Source organism: Dromiciops gliroides, chromosome 6 (assembly GCF_019393635.1).
Source record: "Dromiciops gliroides isolate mDroGli1 chromosome 6, mDroGli1.pri, whole genome shotgun sequence".
Taxonomy (NCBI): domain Eukaryota; kingdom Metazoa; phylum Chordata; class Mammalia; order Microbiotheria; family Microbiotheriidae; genus Dromiciops; species Dromiciops gliroides.
The window spans coordinates 113,529,147-113,548,438 of record NC_057866.1 but is presented as its reverse complement, the minus strand read 5'-3'; the positions used below and the strand labels follow the sequence as shown (position 1 = coordinate 113,548,438).

Here is a 19,292-nt window from a genome sequence, read left to right as displayed (position 1 = left end):
GTGATGATCAGCTGTGATAGACTTGGCTCTTCTCAGCAATACAATGATCCAAGACAAAGGGCTCATGATGGAAAATGTTCTCCACATCTGTGGAGATCTGTGGGATCTGAATAAAGATCGGACCACACTATTTTTACTTTTTGTGTTTTTTTTTCTTTTTTGAGGTTTTTCCCCTTTTGTTCTGACTCTTCTTTCACAACATGACTAATATGGAAATAGGTTTAATGTGATTGTACATATATAACCTATAGCAGATTGCTTGCTGTCATGGGAAAGGGGGAGGGAAGAAAGGGAAGGAGAAAAATTTGCAACTCAAAATTTTATAAAAATGAATGTTGAAGGGCAGCTAAGTGGCACAGTGGATAGAGCACCAGCCCTGGATTCAGGAAGACCTGAGTTCAAATCCAGCCTCAGACCCATGACACTTAATAGCTGTGTGACCCTGGGCAAGTCACTTAACCCTATTTGCCTCACCCCCCCCCCAAAATGTTAAAAACTATTTTTACATGTAACTGAAAAAACAAAAATATTAATATTTTTTTAAAAAGACTGAGTGACACCACTAAACAACTAAACCAGAATGTAGCCCGAAAGATGCTGTGCTTTTCAAATACTTATAGCAATATTCTTTGTGGTGGAAAATAAAATGGAAACTCAGTTGGTGTCTAGTTAGGGGAATGAACAAAGGTAAAAATGTATTAATGTTATTATACCATAAGAAAACAAGGCATTCACTGACATGAAGAAAAGCTCCGCATATACCAAAATATTTATAGAAGCACTAAAATACAACAGAGGTCCAAGCAATTGTGAAATGGCTGACCATATATACTGTAGTACTTGAAGGTGCAGTAAGAAACAACAAAAAGGATAAATGCTGATGCAAAGAAAATTAAGCAGTGCCAGGAAAACATGTTCAATAACTAAAAAACAACATATATGAGAAGAAGAAAACAATCAAACCTGGATTTTACAAAATTATAATGGCCACTACTGACCCCTCCCGAAATTAATGAGTGAATGAATGAACATTAGAAGATGCTTCTTTCACCCCTCTAGAGAGAGTAGAGTTTTTGTACATGATATAGTAGACTTTTCCTTATGGCAATTGGTTTTACTAAATTGTTCTCTTCTTCCTTTTTAAAATTTTCAATTGTTATAAGAAATGGCTCTCTAGGAGAAAGGAGAGAATAAAAATTCTTTTTTTTTTTTTGGTGGGGCAATGGGGGTTAAGTGACTTGCCCAAGGTCACACAGCTGGTAAGTGTCAAGTGTCTGGGGCTGGATTTGAACTCAGGTACTCCTGAATCCAGAGCCAGGTGCTTTATCCACTGCGCCACCTAGCTGCCCCCAAAAATTCATTTTTAAAAGAAATAATAAATATGAGAAATTCAGAGAATACTGAAAATTTGTATGTATGTTACAGAACAAAAGAGAATATAAAGAATAGAATCATGTAAAGGAAAACAATACTAAAAGACATAAAAATATAAGTACAATGCAATATGCAATCTTGATCCCAGACATTTGAAAAAGAAATATTTCTCACCCTTTCTCAGCGAAAAAATGGTAGACTCTTAAGTGACTAAAATAAAAGCATTTGCTGTCAGGAAGAAACGCCAATGTTTCAGATTATTTTGCTTATCTATATTTCAAAAATGGGTGGGAATTGGGGGGAGGGGGGGTTGAGAATGGGAAGTGACAGTAAATCAACAATAAAAACCATCAGAATGACAGGCGTGGACAAGATGAGTGGTTTGTTTTGTTTGTTTGTTTTTTGGTGAGGCAATTGGGGTTAAGTGACTTGCCCAGGGTCACACAGCTACTATGTGTCAAGTGCCTGAGGCCGGATTTGAACTCAGGTCCTCCGGAATTCAGGTCTTCCTGACTCCAGGGCCGGTGCTCTATCCACTGGACCACCTAGCTGCCCCAAGATGAGGGTTAAGATTAATTTTAGTTCTAAATCTATGATCCATTCTCTTGATTTTATGTCAGTATCTTAGATCACTGGATAAAAATGGGAAGTCTAAAGAAAAAATAATATAAAAGTGTTAATAACCATTACTGATGATTAAACAAAACATTTTAGAAATTAGAACCAAATCACAAATACAGAAGAAATAGAAACATAATGGTATTGTCTCCAATTTGGCTTTATTTTTCTATGCAAATGTATATAACCAAATTATTATTTTTAAAAGATTGTGGTGAAAAAAAATAAAAAGACTGTACTGCAGAAAAAAATTATCAAGTCATTTACAAAGAAAATATTTTTTAAATTTTAAAATAAAATTCAAACAACTTTTGAGCAAAAATAAATAATCCTCCAAAATTTTCATTCTATGGGCACTGAGGAAAATTAAAAATGTTCTAAAAGAGCAGAAAAGCTAATAGTGTTCATAACCAATATTGTTCCCAATTATTTATATATGCTTCCAATTACCAATGATATAAACCAATCACATTCTTAAATGAACCATCTAATATTCAAAAAAAGCAACTTACATTTCCTGCCTTGCTTGCCTCCACTATTTTATCATCCATTGCTCAAAGCCTTTGCCATTCAGCTTAAGTCCCTGCCACTCAACTTACTGCATAACACAGTGCCTGGTACATAGTAGGCACTTAATAAAATGTTTGCTTGATGGACTCTGCTGGATTTATTCTTTCCAAATTCCTCTAAATGTGTCTATAATGGAATCCATAGCAACTTATTTAAACATAACCTTCATTTTTCTCTTTCCCTTGTTTCAGAATCAATCATCTTTCCGATTTCTTCTTCCACACCGGAAAAGAATTATTAATATGTGATTCTGCCTCTGCGCCTCTTCTATCACACACAGCATGTTTCTTCCCTCAAGCCCTTTCCAACTGAACTTATCTAAATCCCGAGTTTCCAAATACCATATTTTTGGTAATTCCTTTCTCTAAAGCTGGACCTCTACTCTCATCTCTTTCTTATAGACCAAATTAGAATATCCCTTCTTTCAGGAATGATTTTCTCATTTATCTATTTTGAAATGATTTTTTCTTTCTCCAAACTTACAATGGTGGTATTCTTAAATCTACTATCTGATCCAGTGTGCCAATTCTTAGGATTACTACCCAATTTTAAATCATATTCTTCTATAGGGAGAAAAAATGCAGGAGAAAGGTAATATGACTTCACTTAAGAAGGGGGCCTAAAGAAGCTATTGTATTTGTGTAATTTAAGATTCTAAATGTGGATTCTAATCTGTTCCCCCAGTTTTTGGGGGAAACTGACTAAAATCACTGATAAAACGAGTTTAGGTTTTTAAGGGTTTATTGGAAAATAGAAAGAAAAAGATTGAGAAACAGAATTCCAACAGCCTGGCATTTCTATCTTTTCTCAAATTTCCTGTGAAGTCCTCTGCTGCCACCACCACCAAGTCAGGAACCCAAAAGCCCAACCGTTCTCCCCACAGGCTCCCTTTCCTCCTTCCTGTCTCCTCCCAGAAAATAGGAGGCTCCTCAAGTTGATTGGCTGGTAGCCTTGATAGACAGCACCCATGAGCAAACGTCATTTCCTGACACCAAGGAAAAGCCACAATGTCTCTGAGGCATTTTCCTCATGGTGGAGCTTTCCCACAGCAAGTCTCCAGCAGGTGGCATCATTCCAATCATTACTAATCACATGGGTACTTTCCTGGACTTCACCATTGTCTCTAGAAACTCTTCTTCCTAGGCGCAGCTAGATGGCGCAGTGGATAGAGCACCGGCCCTGGATTCAGGAGTACCTGAGTTCAAATCCAACCTCAGACACTTACTTAACACTCACTAGCTGTGTGACCCTGGGCAAGTCACTTAACCCCAATTGCCTCACCAAAAAACCCAAAGATAGAAACTCTTCTTCCTTAAAAATCAGATTAATTTTGAAACGGTACCTCTTCAGTACCCCCTGCTCCTGAGGCTCCTCCCTACCTCTGACTAAAGAAGGTAGAGGGCAGAAGGTGAACATTAAAGAGTTTCTCCAATTAAGCAGGGAACCCAGAGAAGCCACATCATTATTTCCCACCAGGCTACACACTTTCCACTAGACTGAAAGCTCCTGGAAGAGACTGTCTTTTTTCTTTCTTTGTATCCTCATCATTTAGCATAGTGTCTGTCACATAGTAGCTGTTCAAATGTTTGTTAATTAATCAAGCAAGGGATTCTCTTCCATTCTAGATCTCCCTCTTGTCTTCAACATGTCTTTTTCAGTAGCTTCAAGGCACACTAGAGTTTAATTTTCCATGGTGTTACTGTTACTCAGTTACCAATCTTCAAGCCAAGTCAATAAACATTTTTTAGCTAATACTATATGTCAGGTGTCAACAGGCATTCACAACTTCAAAAAACTTACTGAGAACTAGGTTTATTACAAGAGAAAAGACCATGCATGTGGAACCCAAAGAATTCACAATCCATCCAGATGTTTGCATATTTATGACAGCAGGACAAAGGAAGGAGGACAAAACACAAATCTCCACTTCAAGGAGTATGGCACAGGAGGGGGAAAGGTACAATAAAGTTGGGAAAAGAGCAAAACCCCTCCCAAAGGGAAGGAGAGAAAGGCAATGACAAAAGCGACATTCTTTTCCCTTGGGAAGTGCTAGACTATGAAGATAGGTGGTCTACTTATCTACAAGGATCCCAGCTGCACAAGCAGTTTTCCAGAACAACTGGCACCTGTCTTGACTCCCAAGGACACATAGGGAGTCCAGTTTGGGATACAAACAACAAATCATGATTGGGGGGTGCACTTCGTCCTTGACACATTCAGGGGCTCTTGCATATTCTGGGTACAATGTTTCTGGAAAATATGGTGACTGAAAAAAACAACTTTAGGGGCCCCCTTAACACAGACACTGCCAAACACTGTTGATACAGAGAAAGCAAAGACAAACTCTACTCTCAAAAAAACTACAATCTAATAGAAAAAAGAATATGCAAACTACACATACACACACACACACCTTCCAAGTAATATCAAAGGAAAACACTAGCATGGGCGGGGAGGGGTGGCACCCAGGAAAAGCTTCTTGTGGTATTTTAGCTAAGATCTGAAGAGTGTCAGGGAAGTCGGGAGATGAAGAAGAGGTATGGGAAATAGCCAGTGAAAATGCAAGGAGTAAAAACGTAGGGTATCTTATTCAAGGAACATCAAAGAGTCCAGCATTACCTCATTGCAGAGTACACAGAGGGGAATATGGTTTGTAGTAAGAATGGAAAGGTAGGAAGGAAGTTTTAAAGGGCTTGAAAAGTCAAAGAAAAGAGTGTATATCTGATCCTAGGGGTGACAAGTTTACTGAATTGGGGGGGGGGGGGGAGGCGGCGCCCAGTGGGAGATGAGAGGAGAGTCAGACCTGCACTTAGGGAGACCAATTTGACAAATGAGTGGAAGATGGAATACAGTTTGTAAAAAGACTAGAAAAGTAGGTAGGAGGCAGATTACTAAAGACCTTAAAAGCCAAATAGAAGACTGAAAGAGACCAAACAGAAGTCTGAACACAATGGTCATAAAGGCCAGTATGAAGGTGGTGGTAACGTCAGAAAAGAGGAGGGGAAACATACTACACATAATGGACAGGTTAAATCAACAAGACCTGGAAAAAGACTGAATACAAGCTACAGTGAATAAAGAGTTCAGGATAAGATCTCAGCTGCTATGCTTAGAAGAATATCAGCGCCCTCACCAATAGGGAAGTTCAAAAGAGAGGAGAATTTGGAGGTAAATGTTTTCAGTTTTAGACATGTTGAGTAACAATAACTCTAGGACATCCATTTCAAGATGTCCTACTGGCATTTCCAACTAACACTGAGCTGAAGAACTTTCCCAGCAAAGTACTATAGAGGTAGAAGAAAAAAGGGTGCAAAGTAGAGGAAGACCCAACAAAGAGACTGAGAAAGGATGAACAAGCAGGTAGAACTGGGGCAAAGTAATGAGAAGAGAGTATCATGGAGAAAAGGTAACAGTATAAAGGGCTACAGAGGGGTCAAAAAAGAATAAAGATTATATACACAAAATGAATATCAATTAAATTGATATTTCTTAATGGAATCAGGCTAGTTGGCTTGTTTTGTTTTCCTGTCCTATGGCTCATCAGAGCTAAAATATGCATCATCTACTGGACAAGCTTTTAGCATGTTGCTTCAATGAAATTAGGATAGACAGATCTCTAGGCTTCTCTTTCCAAGGACAGAGGACAGAGTCTACCTCTGGGAATATAACCAAAGCCTTTCTAGCTTGAAAGACTCTACTGGAGCATACATACAGCTGGTATCTTCAAGAATCCAGCTGCGGGGGCAGCTAGATGGCACAGTGGATAGAGCACTATACTCAGCAATAATGCTCTCCTGGACTTCATGGCTGTTAATAAACCTTAAAAATGAAAATCTACTATCTTTTATTCTTGTTCCATGAATGATATACTTCATTTCCATACCACATATGTCCTATATCATGAATTTTATACCACACTGGACATGTAAGGCAAAATAGGTACCATACTCCTGTCTATGGAAAAAATTACCTTTGGCAGATATATGCAATGGTGATTCATCAATAATCACCCAGTTCTGTGATTCACAAGCATAACTGGGAGAACATCAGTTTAAAAGTTGGGCACTGGCAACAGGAGACATTTGGGGCTATCTGAAAAAGTACTCAAATGTAATCCTGAACAACACTTTTCATCCACAGCTCCTGAGCGATATCATACACATACACACACACACACACACATACACACACTCTCTCTCTCTCTCTCTCTCTCTCTCTTAACAGGCTGCTTATTCAGGAACATGTCCTTTATGTTTGAGTATACTGTATTTCCTTATCCATTTTGTTTTTACATCATTGATGGAATCTCTTCTGGATGCCCAGGATTAACACTGAAAAGGCCTTATAGAATTCTGGGGCTCAATGAAATCTGGACAAAGACATCGATAAAAAGACCTATATGGATAACTGTACATAGCTAGAAAAGCCCTCTCAAATTTGGATTGTGTGAAGGACATACTCCATGTAAATGATGAATATCTTTGGTGACTTTGCAGTTCATGTTCTCCTCTCTTGATGTTGATACTCAGAAAAATCCTAAAAAACAATTATTTTCATAGTCATGTCTGCCACAGACTGCTTGTACTACTTTAACAAATGTGAGAGAAAAACACCATAAGGCCAGAGTATTGAAATACCACCTATTACATTTAGTGCTATTCCAAAAGCACAGGTCTGTGCATGGCACCTAATAAAAAAGTTTGTGTGGCTCCCTATTCTGTCTCAGGCAAACTACAATTAATTTCCTTCCCAATCTGGTTACAGATGATCTTCACAGCATTATTACATATAACTCCCCTTCATATAGAAGGGAGTTCTTCATTTAGAGCTGGAATACCTTCCTGGTTCTTTTTTTTAAAACATCCTTTCTCCATGCCTTTAAACAGATTGTCCTATATTCCTACAATCTAGTCCCATCAACACCCAGAGCACTAAGAATCTTTCAAAACTTAAGTTAGGGCGGCTAGGTGGCGCAGCAGATAAAGCACCTGGATTCAGGAGTACCTGAGTTCAAATCCGGCCTCAGACACTTGGCACTTACTAGCTGTGTGACCCTGGGCAGGTCACTTAACCCCAATTGTCTCACTAAAAACAAACAAACAAACAAAAACTTAAGTTAGGCTACCACTTGTATGAGGCCTTCCTTGAACTCCCCAGTAATCCAACAAAAATGCTCTGTAACGATTGGAATGACGCCACCTGCTGGATACTTACTGTAGAAGAGTTCTGCCCATGAAGCGAAGGTCTTTGAGGGCAAGACCAGGAGTCTTTTCTTTGGTGGGGAGGAAGTGATGCAGACTAGTGGGAGGAGGAAGGAAGAGACTGGCGCTGACTCTGGGTCTCTTTCCTGAGGACGCTGGCGGAGAAGGGAGCTAGAAATGTGCTCTCCCTTTAATAGATAGGAATCTAGGCCTTTCTCTCTCTCTTTACCAAATTCTTATTCTCCTTAATAAATGCTTAAAAGTCTAACTCTTGCTAAAGCTTGTAATTGATTGGCGACCACTCATTAGATATTTTAGACAGACTAGCAAGAATTTTAGCCCTTAACAGCTCTACAGGGGCAGCTAGGTGGCACAGTGGATAGAGCACCAGCCCTGGAGTCAGGAGGACCTGAGTTCAAATCTGGCCTCAGACACTTAACACTTACTAGCTGTGTGACCCTGGGCAAGTCACTTAACCCCCACTGCCCCACAAAAACAAACAAACAAAGAAACAAAAATTTTTTTTAAAAGTGCTCTACATATTTTCAATTTACTTAAGAGGCATATGCATTGTTTCCCCTGATAAAAAAAGAAAACTCTTGATGGCAGGAACTGAAACATTGTCTTCTTTGTTTACCCAGCATGTAGTACAGTGTCTGTCACAGAGTAGAAGCTTAATATACGCTCATTATAAGTAACAGTAAAGTCATGTCATACAATTCAAATCATATTCCTTCCTTCTTTCTAAAATCCAAGCCTCCCTCCAAATAGAAAACTTTACATCTATCCTGATTATATTCCTTATTAGACTTGGCTTAATGTTCTAAACAGTGAAGATCTTTTTGGATTCTAACCATGATCACACATATTAATCATCCCTCTTTGCTTTGTGTCATCTTAAAATTTCATTAGCATACTACCTATGGTCTTTAAGTAACTGATTTTTTTAAAAAAATGTTAAAGAACAAAGAACCAAGGACAAATCTCTGAGGCACTCTAGTAGACTCTTCCTTCCAAGTTTACAATGAACTATTAATGACCACTCCTTGACCTGTTTGCAAGCACAAATTAGGAGAAAACTGGAGAACCCCAAAATGAGACTCTAAGACATTAGGGCCTTGAACAAATATCACAGCCAATGAGTGAACAATTACACTGCAGCTCTCCCCTCTCCATACTAAAAAAAAATTATTTGTCATCAAAAACAAAGAAACTAACAAACAAACCTGAAGCAGAGTTAAGGGACTCCTTGGGTCCGACCTTTCAATCAGTTGAAAATCTACATCTCTTTATCTTGTCCACAAAAACAGTGGGAAAATTTCATCAAATGCTTTTCAGTCTTATGAGAACAATCCACCTCTCCTAGGTTAAATTACCATTATAATTTTATTTAGAGGGTTTTATCCTGTCCTTTCTATGAAAGCCTTAGAAATATATGGTACATGCTATATTATCGCTAGTTTCTGTATACTACTCTATTACAAATGCTAAAATGAAGTCACCACTTTCCATATAAAGTTCCTGTCAATTTCTAGTAAGCATGATTACTTCTTGCTAGGAAGAATCAGATACTGAAGTTACCATCACTGCCTCCTCCATTTTAAAGAATAAATTACGATTAAACAAGAAATTGTTAGGTACTCTGTTACACTGCACACATCCAGAGAACTGAATTTCATCATCATTACTATAATCATGCCTTCCCCGCAGACATGTGAAGGCTTTCTCAAACTTGTCTTCTCTACCTGCCCTCCTTTCTAAGTCTTATATTGTAATGATATAATTATTATTACCCTTCAAGTAATAAAGCAATTATTATACTTCACTTCTATTTCTGCTTCTACTGAACATGCTTCCTGATTTCCTCAGACAAGTATATTGACTTAATATACAATGCTAGTTATTCTACTCCCCACCTTGCTCCTTTTTCAACTTACTCTATTCCTTTGAATTAAAACTACCCCCTCCAGAATCATATTTCGATGGCATCAATGTATATCAAAAATATTTCCTTGGCCTCTTTCACCTGGCTTACTACTCATTTTTTTTGTACATTTATATATACAACTGAAGCAATGAGTTTCATTACCGGCTCCTTTCTTGGTTTGATTTTTATTTCCCGTTGTGATTTTTTTCCTGACATTTTCCTTCAGACATTGAAATTTATCTCTATAGTGTCTAGCGTGATAGACACAAATAGGCAATTTTTACCTCCCTTGGCAATCATAATACTCTAAATTAAAATTTTAAAACTTCACAAATATGCCTTTACCAAACTTTGTTACAGCCAAGAACTCTATTTTAAGTCAGTGTCCAAAAATTTAAAACTTATTCTTAGAGAACACCTTCTAACAAGCTATTTATTGACTTCCAAATTATTCTTTTCTTCTCAAGTCCTTGCCATCAATCAATAGCAGAGACAGCAACACTACATGGGCTCCTAAAACCTTCAGTTTCTTACCCAAGACTTTGTAGCTAGCTGACATAGTGGATAGAGGGCTGGCCTGGAGTCAGGTACTAATCTGACCTCAGAAACTTACTGCTTGTATGACCCCGGGCAAGTTGGCCTCAGTTTCCTCAAATGTAAAATGGAAATCATAACACAACCCAGCTCCTAGGGTTGTTGTAAGGATCAAATAATATATTTGTAAAGCATTGAACATAGTGCCTGGCACACATTAGGCATTTAAAATACTTGTTCCCTTGCTTCCTTCATAACATAGAGCAATGCTTTCTGGATTCTTTTGGGCAGTACTATTTGAGTCCATATGAAACCACGAGAAGTACATATTAATCATAAGATTTAAGAAGCCGTGACAGACTCTTCATCATATCTAGGACATATGCCCAAGGAGAATAATCAATAACTTGGTAATATCAGCTCCACAAATATATGGAGTAGTACACTAGCAAGGGTAACGAATTTGGAATCAGAGGCCCTGGGTTCAAATACCAGCTTTGCCACATATTACCAACGTAATGTTGGACAAGTCATTTGGACTCTTAGGACCTCAGTTTCCTAATCTGTAAAAGAAGGAATGCATGACTGGATTCTTTCTTTCTTTCTTTTGGCAGGGCAATGAGGGTTAAGTGACTTGACACTTGCCGGATTTGAACTCCTGGAGTCCTGAATGCAGGGCCGGTGCTTTATCCACTGCACCACCTTGCTGCCCCCAGACTGGATTATTTCTAATGTCACTTCCAGCTCTAATAATATGAAATCACAAGCAAAGTCTGGGCTGTTATGGGTTTTTTAATTTTTTCTGAGTGAACTAGAATTTTAAAATCAACAAACTGTCAAGAGTTGCTGTCATCATCAAAACACCAGGATAAGAATAAGCAAGGAGACCCCCATGGAAACAGGTGCAACACAAACATACAAAGCAGTAGAAAAGTTCTATGAAGATAACAGGAGGTCTGGGGGATATCTTCCACACTAAATCAATATTATACCTTGATACTTAGTGACTTCAAACCAAAGAGAGCCACATGCAAAGGAAACAAAGAAAACTGGGAAACATGGTTTGGAATCCAGATATCAAAGAAGCCAAAGGCTTGTAGATTACTCAAAAATATGCATGTCAAGAATATTTGTTCCAAGAAGTATAAAAGTTCTAAATGTAGTAATCTTGATATGGAACAGTTATCAACATGAAAATTATGGCAGAATCAGAGATAAAGAGACATGAACTAATCAGAAAGTTAAACTCAATACTCAACTAGAAGAAAAGACCTTGAATGCAAATATTGCCAGCTACTCCACACTAACCTGTTGAAAAGAGTTGCAGACTCCAAATGTCAGGAAAGAGATACATCAGGATACTTAAGTATTTTTAGCTCTTGGAGAAGGTTCAGCAAGGCAAAATTAATTCTCTGTGAGAATACCAAATAAATCCCACCCAATGGACTGAGCTAGCAAATTATCATATAAGATCAATACTCTCACTAATAAAAGTACTTAAACCACCCTGCCTTTTATAATCAATAAAGAAAACAACTAAAATCTACATATTCCTTTTCAAGTTTTACATTTAATTATTCAGAATTGGCTAGGCTATTATTTGACCTTCCAGTATATGTTCTTTCTATAAAATAAAGATAGAATTTACAAAGAATTTTAAAAGTCAATCTAGAGTTATTTAAGCAGTCACTGAATGATAATTTAAAATGTAATAAAAACAAAAAAAGGAGTACTCTGAAGAACATTTTTAGGTGAATATTTAAAATAATACCATTGGGGCAGCTAGGTGGCACAGTGGATAAAGCACCACCCCTGGATTCAGGACTACCTGAGTTCAAATCCGGCCTCAGACACGTGACACTTACTAGCTGTGTGACCCTGGGCAAGTCACTTAACCCCCATTGTCCCCCCCCAATAATAATAATAAATAAAATATTTAACATACATCTAATGTTACTATAGTACAAAAGAACTGGCATGTCTTGTCATACATAAAAAGCATTTCCTTGTGGTTCTATTCTAGTGAAAATGTGAACCATCTGCCATGCATCTAATGTATATTTGAAAACTGCTAATTCATGAACCCCATATAATTTGGCCTGATCTGTTCTCTACTATAACCCATATCTATATTTTTAATCATGCTTACATAATTTATCACTGTTAATATCTTTCATTTGTCCTAAAAAAGCTGATTTTAAACAAGTCATTCAACATCTAGAGCTTCATATTCTCCTCAGTCTTAGGAGGTATAGTGGATAAAGCAATAGAACTAGAGTAAGAAAGATCCATGTTCACAACTGTCCTCAGATACTTATTGGCTATTTGACCCTGGTTAAGTGATTTACCTGTTTGCCTCAGTTTCCTCAATTGTAAAATGGGGATAATAATAGCACCTACCTCCCAAAGTTGTTCTGAAAATCAAAGGAAATAATATTTGTAAAGGCCTTAGAACAAAGCCAGGCACACATAGTAGATACTACATTAAAAACTAGCCACCATTATTATTACTAATTATGGCATTGCAGAGATTTTGAGTTCTCTCAAATGCCAGAGCACAAGCACTGGAAGGTCCAATTAAGGGGCAGCTAGGTGGCACAGTGGATAAAGCACCAGGCCTGGATTCAGGAAGACCTGAGTTCAAATCTTCCCTGAGACACTTGACACTTACTAGCTGTGTGACCCTGGGCAAATCACTTAACCCCCATTGCCGCACCAAAAAATTAAATAAATAAATAAATAAATAAATTCATAAAAGAGGGCCCAACTAAATTGTAAAGTCTCCATAACTTGTTTTTCTGTCTCTCATTTAAGAACCAGTCCAACAAAACTCAGGTTCAATCTCAAAAAGTGGGCTACTAAAATCTTGTGTGTGTGTATGCGCATGCGCATGCGCACACACAAAAAGAATTAAATTATTGGAATATAAAAAGTGGAGGTCTGCATTTCATTAATCCAGAATCAGATTTACTAATTTAAGAGTCCTTTCATTGTACAAACAGAAGTAATGCATCCAAAATTAGAAGAGAGGCAGAAAGCTGGGAAAAAATTTTTATAGCCAGTACTTCTGATAAAGGCCTCATTTCTAAAATATATCAGATACTAAATCAAATTTATAAGAATTAAAGTCATTCCCCAATCGAGAAATGGTCAAAGGATATGAACAGGCAGTTTTCTGATGAAGAAATCAAAGCTATCTATTCCCATGCGAAAAAATGCTCTAAATCACTATTTATTAGAGAAATGCAAATTAAAACAAAAAAGGAAAATAATAAATGTTGGAAAATCTGTGGAAAAATTGGAACACTAATGCACTGTTGGTGGAGCTGTGAACTGATCCAACCACTCTGGAGAGCAATTTGGAATTATGCCCAAAGGGCTATAAAGCTGTAAATACAACTATTGGGTCTTTTCCCCAAAGAGATCATTAAAAAAGGAAAAAGGACCCACATGTACAAAAATATTTATAGCTGCTCTTTTTGTGGTAGCAAGGAATTGGAAAGTATGGGGCTGCCCATCAATTGAGGAATGACTAAACAAGTTGTGGTATATGGGTTTTTTGTGGGGCAATGGGGGTTAAGTGACTTGCCCAGGGTCACACAGCTAGTAAGTGTCAAGTGTCTGAGGCCAGATTTGAACTCAGGTACTCCTTAATCCAGGGCCGGTGCTTTATCCACTGCGCCACCTAGCTGCTCCCCAAGTTGTGGTATATGAATGTAATGGAATTCTATTATGCTGTAAGAAATGATGAACAGGAGTTCAAAGAAACCTTGAAAGACTTGCATGAACTGATGATGAGTGAGACGAGCAGAACCAGGAGAACATTGTACACAGTATCATCAACATTATGTGTTGATCAACTGTGATAGACTTGATTCTTCTCAGCAATACAAGATAGTTGTTCCAAAGGACTCATGATGTTTCATGCTCTCCAAATCCAGAAAAAAACAAAAACAAAAAACTGTGGAATATGGATGCAGATTAAACCATACTGTTTCTATTGTTTTTCTTTTGAGGTTTTTCCTTTTTGCTCTGTTTCTTCTCTTATAACACGACTAATGCAGAATTATGTTTAATGTTATTGTACATATATAACCTATATCAGATTACTTGCTGTCTTGAGGAGAGGGGGAAGGAAGAGGGGGAGGGAAAAAACTTTGAAACTAGAAATCTTATAAAAACAAATGTTGAAAACCATCTCTACATGTAACTGGAAAATAAAAAGTACTTTTATAATTTAAAAAAAGACTCCTTTCAAAAGAAAAATGAATTTACAGAATTAGGATATTATATTCAAAAAGGTAATGAGTTGTAAAGAATCTTTTGTAGCTTCCAAGCAAATCTCCTATTTTCAAATATTTCCAAAGCCAAATATATGGCTTTAAATATCTGATTTTAGAATTACTATCCAAGAAAATGACTAAGGAAAGCATAACAAATTCTTTTTTAATAGGCAAAAGATACTGCACACAGCATAATTTTCACTATTAGTATTCAATGGAGGGAGATAGGGAAGAGGGAAGAAAAGAAAAATTAATTACTTACCACTGATCTTTCAGGATATCCAAACAAATGGCCCCAGTGACAGAACTAATATTAGGATGCCAAATTTTAGTAATAAACCGCACCTAGAATGTATATATACATAAAGCATTACTTGAGATTTTTGTAAACAGAAACACCCATTATAAAAATAGGTATATATGAAGTCAAATTAACTTTAAAAACGGTACTGGTCTTCAGGAATATGTCAATGAACACACAAGATCTTTCACCCACTTACTAATATTATAACATCATGATGGCATTTTAACTAGAAATTAGTCATCAGAGGCAAGGGATGCATCAGTTCAAAACAACCAGGAGATTACTATCCATTCATTGTATTTTGGCCTTTTACCAATTTCTCCCCCTTTTACTTTTAATTCAACTCATCAAGTACAATGCATCTACTAAGTGAGATAATACAGATGAAAGGGGAAAAAAGGTTTAATTACGTATCAAAATAAATGATACAAAGAAAAACATTCTGCCAGATCTTTACTGACTTCAATTTAAAAGGAAAACATAGGGGGCAGCTAGGTGGTGCAGTGGATAGAGCCCTGGCCCTGGAGTCAGGAGTACCTGAGTTCAAATCTGGCCTCAGACACTTAACACACACTTACTAGCTGTGTGACCCTGGGCAAGTCACTTAACCCCAATTGCCTCACTAAAAAATAAAAGAAATTTAAAAATTAAAAATAAATAAAAGGAAAACATAAAAAGAGTGCAGCATGAACATGAATTAGCCCTCTAAATCACGAGACTCTTCTTCTACTTTCACTTTTTTCAAGTTTTATTGATGCTATTAATGTTTTTACACCAAGCAATTCCTACTCCATTTACCTTGCAAGAAAGGAAAACAGTAAACCAAAAACAACAAAGATTAAGGTTACAAAGATATGCTACATTGCAACTACCCTCCCAAAATCTATTAAGGGTAATTCATTACATTATCTATTCTTTGGGACTGAGATATCCATTACAATTAACAGCCTGCCTGTTCATATTGTTTGCCCTTACATTACTCCAGGCACCATATATTAACCTGCCCTCCTATATTCTGCTTTCTTCACTTAGCATCAAATATTCAAATATTTCTCTGGATTTCTTTTATTTTGCACTTCTTACAACACAGAAGTATGCCTTTACATTCATACACAACAATGTTAGGCAACATTACTTTATCAATGGGCATTTATTTTAGCTTCCATTTTTTTAGCTGCTATGAAAAGTTCAGCTATAGACCTATATCCAAAATGTTGACAAACTTTTAAATCTTTGGTGGGGTAAAGAAGACAGGAATGATTCCCACTTATTACAATGCATGCCACTTCTCAAGAAAAACATCAAAGCAATAGTTTCAATTATTATGTTATTATTCAAATACTTGTGAAATCAGCAATTCCAAGTATTTCAAAATACAGAAGAATGCATTAATCTACGTCACTTGTGCCTCAAATTTAAGGTGTTTCAGACGAGCAGCTAATTTATAGGAGTATAATCAATAGCACTACAAAAGGTTTGCTTTAAGGGAAAAAAAAATGGGGGGGGGAGAGACAGATGGACAGATATGTTCTTATGTGAGGACTAATTACTTTGTGAGAAGAATGAAGCCAATCCTGACCTCACCTACTGTTTGTCATCAGAGCAGAATAGATCCTAAAATAGCCATCCTTCCTTAATTTAAAGATTTTTTTAAAAAGTAAAAATGTTCTATGTCATATAAACAAAAAATAATTATGGGACAATGAGGGTTAAGTTACTTGCCCAGGGTCACACAGCTAGTAAGTGTCAAGTATCTGAGGCTGGATTTGAACTAAGGTCCTCCTGAATCCAGGGCCAGTGCTTTATCCACTATGCCTCCTAGCCACCCCCTAAAATATCATTCAGTGAAGAAATGTTTAAGTAATTTAAAATATTGACAGGGGCAATCAACTAAAATAATGATTAATCAAATCACTATTGCTTTTCCCCTTCCTCATCTAGCTCTTTCTTAATCATAATATTCAAATGTATTTATGATTATCGGATCACAACTCTTATACATGTCTTCCCTTAAATTCTGTGAAGTGAGTCCCACTCAACATGATAAAGAGTTTCCTCACTTTATGCTGACAGGGTAAAGGAAATCAGTAGAAAGTCTGGCTATCATCCATCCCTCTTCTATATAACCAGCCTATCTTCTTTTCATATCATACATTTCTTTGATGCCACTTTTTACTCCAGTGTTTCTTCAAAGTTCCTCATCAGTTTTATCACGTCTGCCATGTACCTTTCCATTTCCATATGTATAACAAAAATTTTTAATTTTTCAGAAACTGTTGCATTCCATATCTCACTGACATACTGCAATATCAGTAGAATGTGGAACTGTTTCATTTTTGTCTCCATCTCCCCAGCACAATACCTGGCATATAGTAAGCATTCAAAAAAATACTTATTGATTGACAAATTGGAAATTTCTAAATGGTGCTTGATTTCAGGGGAAGCCTTCCAATTTCCTGAAGCAAATCCAACTTTCTCTCTCCCATCTATTCAACTCAAGCCATATTTTTTATAAAAGTTTTTTATTATTTTCCAGTTACATGTAGAGATAGTTTTCAGCATTTGTTTCTATAAGATTTCTAGTTTCAAATTTTTCTCTGTCCCTCCCCTCCCTCCACCCTCCCCTCCCAAGACAGCAAGCAATCTGATATAGGTTATAAAGCCATATTTTTTGTGATGATAGATAGCTTTCTAAAAAAATGTGCAATGTTCCAGGACTCAATGCAAGCAGTAAATTATTATTTGCAAACAAGAACATCTGGAAGACTTCAATCCCTCTTCAACCAATACTCTGTAGTAGATCTTAATTCAAAAATATACATTTCTATCTCACATACCTCACCTGATGTTTATGATGAGAATGGTCACTGTTAGGAATGGAAAGGAATGTTTACTTCAATCAATTGCAAAAGAGTAATACACACACATATATATACACGTGTGTGTGTGTGTGTGTGTGTATATATATATATATTCCACTGATGAATATCACTTGGTTTAAAACTACTTGTTCACTATTAATCTTAATCAAAGATTCCCTGTATTCATACACAGATGACTTTGAAAGATTTTAGATAAGTGAGTAAGAATATGGCCAGTAGTTACTTTCTCAGGTAACTTCTGGAATTAAGGACTAAAATTTTTTTCAGTGCCTTTGTTACCTTTATCCCTTTGAGATATCCTTCAGGTTAATTGCCATAACAATTGTTTCTCTACATAAATTTGATCAAGCTTCTCCCTTCTCTGTACCTACCCATCAGTACTATTTCTACCTCCACTATAAGATATTCAAGACTATGATCATATAAGTTCAGGATGGTGTCCTGAAGAGTGAAGTTACGGGGCAGCTAGGTGGCGCAGTGGATAGAGCACTGGCCCTGGATTCAGGAGGACCTGAGTTCTGACCTCAAACACTTAACATTTACTAGCTGTGTGACCCTGGGCAATTCACTTAACCCCAATTGCCTCACACACACACAAAAAAAAGAGTGAAGTTACTTTAGAGTTATCTAAAGATAATTGTACTTCCATTTTCATCCTTTACCCTTGGAATTACATTGCCTAGTTGGAGTTTTTTCAAGCTCATTTTTTACTTGACTGCTTCTCTCTGCTTAACAAGATCAAACTTCTCTTAATTAGTTATCATCCTTCTCTTAGCATTTTACAAATGAGTTTATATTCTAAATTCAGGCTGCCTTGGGCTACCATTTCTCTTTTCTTAGCAATTAAATCAAATGGTTACAAATGACTGCATTTACAATTTTTATTTGTTTAAAAGTTTCAATGCTGAGTTGTTTCAATTATATGCTATACCTTTTTCCCCATTACTATACTTTCATCTTAATTTTTACAAATTCTGATCACTGCCCTGACAAGTCAGTGGTGAAACTACACAGAGACAGCTGATTCAGGGTAAATCCCACATCACCAACAAGTCTTTTGTTGATTATTAAAACATTATTTAGGGGCAGCTAGGTGGCGCAGTGGATAGAGCACCGGCTCTGGAGTCAGGAGGACCTGAGTTCAAATCGGGCCTCAGACACTTAATACTTACTAGCTGTGTGACCCTAGGCAAGTCACTTAACCCCAACTGCCTCACTAAAAAACAAAAAAAACCCCACAAAAAACACAACACATTATCTACTTCATTTCATTCATGTTATTTGTTGTTTAGCATATCAAGAGTCTACCAATTCTTCTCTTAACGAATATTAAACAGTCATGAAACTAGTAATATACAAGTCTTTGTGTATCAATTTTATTTCTTTTTCAAATGTATCAACTTTTCCCACTCTTGTACCCACCTTACCAACTATCAGAGGGTATGTTGATTTAATTTGGAGTCTTATCAAGTTCTTCAAAGATTTTCTCTCATCATCGGTAGCAACCAATGTTGGTACATATGTTGTGATGATATTCTTAGTGGTCGTTTTTTGTAAATACATATGAGTATAATATTAAATTACCAAATGGATGATAAA

General features: G+C 36.8%; 1 protein-coding gene across 3 annotated transcripts in view; it reads right to left on the bottom strand.

Moving 5' to 3' along the window:
• UBE2K (ubiquitin conjugating enzyme E2 K) overlaps window positions 1-19,292 on the bottom strand; it is a 93,004-nt gene that overhangs the window by 18,662 nt on the left and 55,050 nt on the right. For 2 of the 3 annotated variants that reach the window (XM_043970297.1, XM_043970296.1), the window contains one exon: window positions 14,770-14,852. The exons of the other annotated variant lie outside the window; for it this stretch is intronic. In XM_043970297.1, coding sequence (XP_043826232.1) covers window positions 14,770-14,852 — 83 coding nt within the window. The remainder of the gene's footprint in view (window positions 1-14,769; window positions 14,853-19,292) is intronic. 3 annotated transcript variants of the gene reach the window in all.